This window comes from Hyposmocoma kahamanoa, unplaced genomic scaffold, assembly GCF_003589595.1.
Source record: "Hyposmocoma kahamanoa isolate Upper Pololo Valley unplaced genomic scaffold, ASM358959v1 148, whole genome shotgun sequence".
NCBI classification, from domain to species: domain Eukaryota; kingdom Metazoa; phylum Arthropoda; class Insecta; order Lepidoptera; family Cosmopterigidae; genus Hyposmocoma; species Hyposmocoma kahamanoa.
In genome coordinates this window covers 480,125-490,158 of record NW_020653526.1, presented here as the reverse complement: position 1 = coordinate 490,158, position 10,034 = coordinate 480,125, and the positions used below count along the sequence as shown (strand labels likewise).

Sequence of the window (10,034 nt, the reverse complement as noted above, 5' to 3'; positions counted from 1 at the left end):
ATATTTATCTTCGCCATTGTCACGTAGTCTTTATAAGCCCCCAGTTAAGATCCCTTAACCTCAGGAACCATGGTATTTCGCTAGCCTTGCCACTCCATAGTTACTTATATTTTACCATGTGAATCATGTCATTTGATTATATAGACATGACAAAGAAAAATGGGACTAATTCATGTATTATTTCCAGTAATCAGAGTTAATTTAGCTAAACTAAAGAATAATATGGACATTCCCGTCTACAAATCCCGGAACTTCTCGGAACTGATCATATTTGAATATCATCGCCTTACTTTCACAAACTCGTAGCTTAAAGCACAAAGTTACTGAAATGCAAATAATGTATTGTATATACAAATGTTGCAGGCTAATTCCAAATAACATTTCCTTCATATTCACCCACAGACTTTTTTGCCTATTCTTAAAGTAGTGCATCCAAATTAACCCCCTTGATAACAAATTAAAAATATAGGAAATGAAACTATTATACTAATTAATATGTTTTAGTTTATTCTAATTTCTATTAATAATTAATAATAAGTTGAACTTAATAAAAATTCATTCAATAAAATAATTTGTAAAACTTAATATAGCGTCAATTGGAATGTTTTCTTTGTAAAATTAAAAATAAGGTATTTAATTAATAACTATTGTAACTATAGTGAAAAAATAGGGTGGTTTGCATCAATATTAGACATAACTGGTTGAAGACTGTACCACCTCAGTCAACCGTGACCATGGGACCTGTAAAGGACCCGGAACGTCGGTTTGTTTGAAAAAACAAATATACGCGATTTAAATCCGGAAAATTAGTTTAATTACCTAAGTGTAACAATCGCGAAAACCTAAGAACTCGATAAATTAAAAATAAATATAAAAAGTTTACCACCCCCTGAATAATCATTCTTTATAAGATACGAGTTAGAGAAAGTAAGGCATCGACATGCGCATTATTTATTGAAATTTGAGTATAGTTAACGAAATATTATTTGCACCGATTCATCTTATCCTTTGATCTTTATAGTACAATAGGACAAAAGAGTGAGCCGTCTCGATGACGTACGTGCCATCTGTATACTGCAAACAACTAGTCTAAACACTTGTACGCATTGGCACTTTACTCTGAACTTGATGATTTGTAATAGAAAGAATCAGCAGTTCCAAGCGAAAACATTCATCGGTGCAAATAATATTTCTTCAACTATACCTATATTGGCGACAAATTGATATTATTCATTATTATATTTTCGTATTAAGCACTTACTTGGCATTGTTGCCAGTTGACAGTCGATATCGTAGTTGTATTATAAGGTACTTACGTACTTAAAAATACTTTAGCCATTTAAAAAATAAACATGAGTCAACCTACTTTTTGAAATGTTTAGAAAATAACAGTAAAAAAAATAAATTCTATATGTGTTAATGACGAAATGGGCATGTCCATACTAAGAAAACCTTCATACTTTAGACAAATTAACTCCCTTATTTCCGCAAATTGTATTAAAAACGTTTCTTTTAAAGAATTGGAAGTCTGTTTACCTGACCGACATTCTGACAACATAATTTTTAGTGTCGACTCGGAGCGCAATTTTAAAATACGCATTAGTGAATGTACGTAACAAAACCAACACAGTATTAAAAGTTAAAAGAAAAGTTCTGCATTTTTAAAAGTTTTACACCACAGAATCCTCATTGTTATTAGATTTATTCGACATAATGGACTTCCTTATGTTTAATGTCGACAATTGGCTGACTGGAATGTCATTTGAGCCCGAGTAACTATTCGACCCGCGTATAGGACCCCATCTGCTGAAGTGTTGGGACATTATGCCGTCAATATCGATGTCAGAGTCTTGCGAACTTGTTGTCGCGAACGTACTTGTACTTTTCATAGTATCATACTTGTTCCCTTCTATAGACGGTAGATCGATCATTACCGCTTCTAAGGCAACGTCTTGCTTTAAACTTTGTTGCGAAATACTTCGTTTCATAGGTGGAATATTTTCAGTAGTTTTAAGCAACTGCGCTGACATGCTTTGTCTGTTTAGACGTTTGTCATTGACCTCTTTTTGTATACGTTTGGATCGGTCTAGGTTTTTTCTCGGTTCCTCTTCAATGTTCTTAGCATTCCGACGCAATTCCGTCGGAATATCGTTGCCATAAGCCATGATTGGTTCTCGTCGCATTTCGTCCGAACCACTGAAGACTGAAAAGCCGGAAATCTTATCCGAAACCTGTTTCAAGTTAGACGTTGAAGCGTATCGGGATCCTTTGGTCAGTTTCCCTCTTTTTGATGATCTATTTGACAAGGCAGAATTCGCTCTGTTCGAAGGACTTATACTTCTACGACGTTCCATGTCTGGCGTCTTAGAAGTGGTTAATAGATTAAGGCTGGTTCTTGACCGGGACAATGACCCCATGAACGAATTTCTTTGATGGTAGGCGGACAAGACATGTTGTAAGATGTTCTTGGGCCATGGCGCGTCTAGGTAAACGCTACGGTCGAGAATTGGTAGTCCGAATTTCTTCTCGTGGTCGTTTAATTGCGTTTCGAACTGCTGTATCAGGTGCTGAGAAAGGTGTGTCTAGTTATTTCGATGTTATCGGGTTGAGGAACGGCACAGACATATAATTCTTGATTTCAAGACTTTCGTGGTTATTTGCTAAATGATTATCACTAAATTCCGTCGAACCATTTATTGTACTTTTGACAGCTCAATTACTAATCAATTAGTGATGTCCTAACACGTTACCGATTTAGCCGTTATATATAACAATCGACTATATTTATGAACAAGTTTTAATGGTGAATGTGAGCGAGTTCACATTCAAAATGAATTAATAGTTACTGTTACCGAGGTTTCAAGTGATTATTCCAGTTCATATGGAGAAGAACCCGACGATTAATTATAGTGAACAATTAGAATTTCGTATGATTACTTATAATTTGTTGCATACTAGTACCAAAACAACAGATAAATCAACTTGAATAATCTGTCGGCTCGATAAATATAGGAACTAAAAAGATTTTTTTTGGTCTATACTTTCCTGTCATTAACAAAAAAAAAATAGGGATACTTATGTTAAAAGTAACATAAATGGTTGGATAAAGTAGAATAACAGGTTTCTAACAACGGTAAAAATTCTTTTCATTTTAAATGTTGGAAAATTAGACACTCATATCGTGGTAAAAAATCTGTAATTAGTGATAACCATTTTAATTAAGTTGTTGACGGAATTTACACTTTTCTAATTATTTTACATTCAAGTTTGCTCGCTTTTCTAATAGCACCGAGCTCTAATAATAAGCCTGAGACTCAGTAATCAAAAAGATTTTATATTAGCTTCACATGCCCAAAAATATCTGAACACTTATTAAAAAAATAACTTTATGGCAATGATACAATAGCTCAGTAGCAATATGGTGCCTCATTGACTGTAATTGTAATAATAATGGCAAAAAGGAATTAAGTATGTTATAGGTGTACCAGAATCTCATGGGATAAAACTTTAGAAAAATCGAACTACTTTCTATACTTCGTTTCAATCTATTTTGAACAAAAAGTAAACAAACAAGTCACTGACCCGATCATAGACGGTTTAGTGATGGCCAATTGTAACGCCAACTACAAATCGATTAATTCATTAAATGAATCGTTTTGTTCAATTGAGTCATACTAGCGGTTTTCCTTATATAACCTATATAAGCATATTTAAAATTTCAATTTAAACTCCTTCAAATCCTTACACTTAGATACTAGTTCGATTACGATTGAAATAATAATCGATTACTAAACTTTAATTGATTGAATCTAATGTTATTTTACGAACAGCACTATGCAACCATAGGCAAGTCATACTAAGTATAGATGAATAATAACCTCACTTTTGGACTACCATTTTTCAAATACGATTTTATGATGTTATTCAAATGAATATTGTTGGAAAAAGTGATGATGTATCAAGTCGAAATCTTCGAAATGTACATGAAAGTGTTACTTATTCGATTTAATGAGTGATTGCTTTAGAATTTTAAACCAAACAGGTTTGTTTACTTTTTGTTCAAAATGGATTGGAACAGACTATAGTCACTCCGTTATTTGTGAACTGATTTCGATGACTATTTTTTTTTTTTTGGTGCAATAGGGGTACCTCAATAGTGGTCCCATACAAATTTGAAGAAAATATTCCACCTGTAAGGGCGGCAAACTAGGGGATGAATCCGGTTTACTGAATTTCACCCACTCTCCGTTAAGAGTCGATACTGCGTCAGCTCGAATTTAAATATCTCCCGTACTAATACGGTTCATTTTGCTAGGGTCGAGCGACAGGGACTCTATGGCTTTATTTCACAATTTATTTTTTTACAAACGACATTTGAAAAATGTATATCGTATGGTATACGTGTTCTATTTACTTCAGGTGATATAAAAAAATCATTAGTATATGTAAAGTACCAATTCAATACAACGGTTTTCCTGTAAAATTTGGAGGTAAGTTCGTCTTTTCTTTCTATCGTCAAAATTTTTATTAATCCTGTTTTCACACCGTATAGTTAGTAATCAGTGTTTCTCATTTTTACTATATATTCCATTGACTTACAAATATATGGACGTCGGGTCCGCGCTAAAAAGTGTCCGAACTTATAGGGCGTTAAAATCGTATACAGAGCGTCATTCACGCTTTAGTCTTAGTTTGTTCGACTGACAGCGAAGCATGCAAAATTAGACAGTACTACGATGACATTACAATTTAAATTCAACGTTTTAGCTTTTTCATATTCCTTTACATGTCACTACGTTGAAATAGGTTGACTTGGGACATTTTTTTCGTGGTTTTTGTATTAGACCCGTCGTCCATTTATTCGTAAGTCAATGATATATTCCTATAATTTCCAAAGAGATTGATTCAACACTTTCACAGTTATGTGGAATCAATCGAAGCCATTAAAGGTAGTCTCTTTTAACAGATTTCAATATAACTTGACAAATAGATGGCCATTTCCTCATGCTCCTACTGGTAGGACTAAAAGGATAAATATATCCTCGTGCTCCTACTAATGTACTGTTACCTATATCTATATGTAATTGATATTGTAGTACTCGTACGTATGTTATCGATTCCCTTAGCTTATCAGCCTCTTCAGTGAAAACTAGACGTAATTTCACTAATTTTTGAGAAGAATTTTAAAGAAATATTGTGAAAAGTTCAGATATCTTAGACCATTTCGAGCTCATATAGACAAAGAATGTTTTGAAAGTTATCAACTCTAGTATCGCATGTGTAAATTCCGTCTTAACAACCCACTTGAAACGTACATTCCTAACAAACATTCCTAATTAAAATCTAAACGTAACACCTGAAAGTGAACAAAAACTCTACCTTATCGGTATATATACAAAGAAGTATATCTGAAACCATCCATCACCGTTAGTCGAAAGCACACATACATGCTCATGCAAAGTCATTAGTTTCATTGTCATGCATTCTTAATTAAAACATATCATTTTTATTCTAAATGTCGTTGAAATAATATGAAAATATTTAACATCGCTGGGGTCGTCCTTCTCGCAGAATAACACAAAATAGAATGCAAAACATTGAACAATTAACCTACACTCGTAGGAGCGCAGTGTCTTTTCGATTTTTTTGGTCATTTCTGGTGCTGTTTTTTTTTCTAATACCAAGTGCCGGGACGAACAAGTCGTGCGCGTGATGGTAAGCGGCACGCCTACCCATAACAGTTGCAGTGCCATTCAGAGATTAACTCACAAGGATCTTGGGGCACTGCCAATGCGCCCGTCACCCTGAGACATAAATTGACATGTCCCATGTGCCTGCAATTTCACCAGCACCCTTACCCTTCAAAACCGGAACACAATAATGCACACATTACTGCTTGGCGGCAGAAATAGGTAAGGTGGCAAAGTACTACCCAGGACGAACTCTAGCTTGAGTAGAGCTACTCGTGAATGGGACTGTCACCTTACCTCTTTCTGTCGCTAAGCAGTAATGCCAGCATTACCGAGTTTCGGTTATAAATGGTTATGCTTGAGAAATTACAGGCACATGGGTCATGTCAACTTATGTGTCAGGGTGACAGGCGCAGTGGCAATGCCCGTCATATCTTTGCGATTTAAAGCTATAAGTGGCACTGCAATTGTCATGGACAGGCGTGTAGTTTACCATCAGGCGCATGGCTTGTTCGTCCCGTCACTTGATATTATAAAAAAATCACATGGAACTCTACTGCTAGTAAACTTTCTTTTTTAAGCTACTATCTTTTTTTCACAAAATTCGGGGACATAATTGTAATAAGGCTGTTTACATTAAACACAAAATGATCAAAAATTAAAGTGTTCAAAGGTGTCGTTTTGCAAATAAGAACAACCCCACAACAAAACTCTTACTAACAAATCTGTTAACGTTAAAACTCACCATCTTCCTGTCTCCGAGGGTTGCCCTCCACTCTTTGATCTCCATACTGCAGCGCTCTTCTATAGCTTTGGTTTTAGCCATCTCGTGGTTCTGGAGCGCCTTGCGTTTCTCGTTCTGGTACTGCTCCAGTTCGCGAAGCAACGCCTGGATGGTAATGATATAATATATTATTGCAGAAGCCGGGAAGTTAGGTATAGCCGGACGAGAATAAGCTAGAATCTATACTTCGTTTCAATCCATTTTGAACAAATTAGTAAAGTTCAATTGAGTGATACTAGAGGTTTTACGTATATAACCTTATATAAGCATATTTAAAATTTCAATTTAAATCCTCCTTCAAATACTTACACTTAGGTACTAGTTCGATTGCGATTGAAATGTTCGATTTAATAATCGATTACTAAACTTTAATTGATTGAACCGAATGTTTTTTTTCGAATAGCACAATGCAACCATAGGCAAGTCATACAAGTATAGATGAATAATAACCTCACTTCTAAACTACCATTTCTTCAAATACGATTTTACGATGTTATTCAAATGAATATTGTTGGAAAAAATGATGAGATATCAAGTCGAAATCTTCGAAATATACGTGAAAGTGTTACTTATTCGATTTACTTACTGAGTAATTGCTTTAGAATTTTAAACAAACAGGTTTGTTTACTTTTTGTTCAAAATGGATTGGAACAGACTAAAAGTTGTATTATTTGGATTATCAATTAGAATGAAATTTATTTATTAATTCATAAATACGAAATGATCTTTTACAGTAATAAGTGCAGTTAAATAAAAACGAAGTCCCTATTAACTACCACATTGCTTATTTTAGTTTTGAGCTCTAAATTTAAGTATAACGCACACACTCAACATAGCCCCGCACTAGGGAAACCCTGTATCGCGGGTGCCATGGACACACACATAGACAACCACAAATTACACCCAAACTCACGAGAGAAATCAATGTAGGCCATACAAATATTTCTCCCGGCCCGGGAATCGAACCTGGGACCTCTGCGTGGCAGTCCGGCAAGGTACCCCTTCGGACACGGAGGCAGTTAAATAATGAATTATTAAAAGTCATGGAACAAAGGTAGTTATGTAGTTTGTGTTTAGTACATAGTTTATGACGTCAGTAATACAGTCCTGCGAGGTTATTGGCATTTTAAAAATAACCCTGTATATTGTGCTTTCCTCAAACAATTACAGGATAAAATAAATGACTAAAGAATGAAAGAGAATGTATAATAGAAAAAGTAAAACAAATTTACCGTGACAAATTTTTCTTCCTATTTTAAATGACAAACTTTGTAGTTTCTTGTTTTAATAAGGTAATGTCTTTTTCCCTTCCTATCCTTCTTCTTAGACCTGTGCCCAGCTGTGGGATCTAATACTTCGGGAAACTTTACAGGTGCAGGCACAACAACCGCCATTTCGTTCATACTGCTTGGACACAAGCTCCTTTATTAATTAGGTATCATAACGATAAGGTATCTGCAGTCACTCTCCAGGTGGTTAAAGTCTTACCTCTCCTGCAGCTTTAAGCTCCTCACGAGCCTTCGCGTGTTTGGTGGCGAGCCGTTGTTGCTCCGCTTTGTATCGTCGTTTCTCGTTCTCTTGGAACTAAACAAAGATGAAATAGCATAACGTTATAATCATTCATGTAAGATGGTACGGTTTTCTTGCTGTGCATAACTAGCCCGTGTACTGGACCACAGCTGTATACCTGCCGGTGGCGAGGCGTCCATATAACTCGATTCCCACCTGCTTGCCTAAAATTGTCCGCGTATTGCCAAAATATTGTACTAAACAGCGCGCATCCCCACCACTTAAGAAACATATTCAAAATGTTCACTAATAAATAACTAGTCCTGATGCACCTCAACCAATCAGCGCGAGGAAAGCCGGCGGATCTGCGAGTTCTATTTCATTCATGAAATATACGCGCTCTCATCAAAACACGCACACATTCGCAGAAATCCTTTTTATAACGTCTAAAGAAATGGCGGCCGAGAAGCCGGAATTAAACGGCTTCTAGTCGAACAGCGATCACGTAAAGGACTTGGTACCGAATTAATATGGAGCTTGGTACTTTATTCCCAGAAAAATTTAACCAGCTTAAATTTTTTTGCTACATATAAGTTTAAATAAAGTGCTTAGCAAAAAAATTAAAGAAATTATTGTGACTTGTATTTTTTATTTATTTAAAACAAAAGTGTGGTTAATATGTTTAACTAATTCCAGCAACACTGCGATATCGAAAAAAATCCAGAAAGCTTCAACACTTCTCAAAATCAAAATCATTATTCTAATTGGCTAATTAAATTGCAAACAAGAATGACTTTGACATCTGATCTGTCAATATTTTTTTGACATTGGCCACTGGCCAATTCGCCAAAAAATTACATAAAAATCCGTTCCGTTTCGTGGGATTGCGTTCCGTTTTATTTTACATAGTATTAAAAATCCCTAACGTTTTTCTGGAAATTGCAGGTCAAAAATAATTTTGTTTTTAATTCAGACTTTCTAGATTTTGAGAGCTCTTTACAAAAAACCAACTAACAGCCTGGTTAAATTTTCCATTTCTTTTAGTACCACTAAAGGAACAGCTCCTTTAAACCTTATTACAACAAATTACCGTTTAATTTATAATAATCGTTTCCAGGTGTAAAACTTTCTTAAAAATAATGGAACAAAATTATTATAATAGTAAATTAATACTTGTTTCTTTTTAATATGACTACGTAAAGAATGTCATGTAGTGTAAGAAGGTCAATGGTAATTCGTAGGTAACTAAAATAGCAAGACTTAACATTAGTGAGTTCGCGATAGGCAGTAGTAGAAAATTACTTTAAAAACTATAGTTATTTTATGTGTAGAATAAGTTAACCTGTGAAATGAATTGAACTAGTATCTCGTGTGCTAATTAAGTGTTGTATTTAAGTGTCACCAAGGTGCCTTTTTAACAGGAAAATAAATTTTTGTTAAAGTTAGTGTTTTTTGTTTCGTCAATAAGTTAAACCTATTCTTCTTCTTTTATTTTAGTTTCCAGCTGTTAAATTTATAATTGTACTGCATTGACTTGTCAATGTTGCTAAAGGATAATTTTCATGCCTCGCCACTGATACCTGCCGCAAAATTATGTTGAGCGAGGTAATTAAAATATTTCCGTTCTGTTTTAAAATCAATTTTACAACTTGAACATAATTGAAACCAAAATTGAATGTTAAAATAGGACGTAAATATTTTAAAATAATCGTTAAACACAAAAACGACAATCACAGAAAATTTTTACGAAATGGTGCTTTCGCTCTTTCTGCAAAACGAGAACGGGTTAACGGGTGCGCCGTTAGAGAAGTGTTCACCGTACCTTCTTTAGCCTTTCCCTCTCCTCTTCATGGGTAGGCGGTGCGCTGATTCTCAGCGACTCCCTGAACATCATCTCCCTGGCTTTCTGCTCCGCTCGTATCCGTTTCGGCAACGACCGCTTCCCTATCGCTTGTTGCTTCGCGAGCTCCTCTTCTTTGCGCGCGTTTTTCCTGAATAGAAACAGGGAGGTATTAATTTTGTACTTAGGATTAGGGCCAGATTAAATGCCC

The 10,034-nt window shown here is 35.1% G+C and overlaps 1 protein-coding gene across 1 annotated transcript in view; it reads right to left on the bottom strand.

The window, feature by feature from the left end:
- Positions 1 to 981: 981 nt before the first annotated feature.
- LOC113240541 (serine/threonine-protein kinase 10) overlaps positions 982 to 10,034 on the bottom strand; it is a 47,609-nt gene continuing 38,556 nt past the window's right edge. The window contains exons 22-25 of the mRNA XM_026477877.1: positions 9,806 to 9,974; positions 7,963 to 8,058; positions 6,436 to 6,579; positions 982 to 2,567 (exon numbers count right to left, since the gene is read on the bottom strand). Of these exons, the coding sequence (XP_026333662.1) occupies positions 1,671 to 2,567; positions 6,436 to 6,579; positions 7,963 to 8,058; positions 9,806 to 9,974 (1,306 nt within the window). The 3' untranslated portion in view covers positions 982 to 1,670. The remainder of the gene's footprint in view (positions 2,568 to 6,435; positions 6,580 to 7,962; positions 8,059 to 9,805; positions 9,975 to 10,034) is intronic.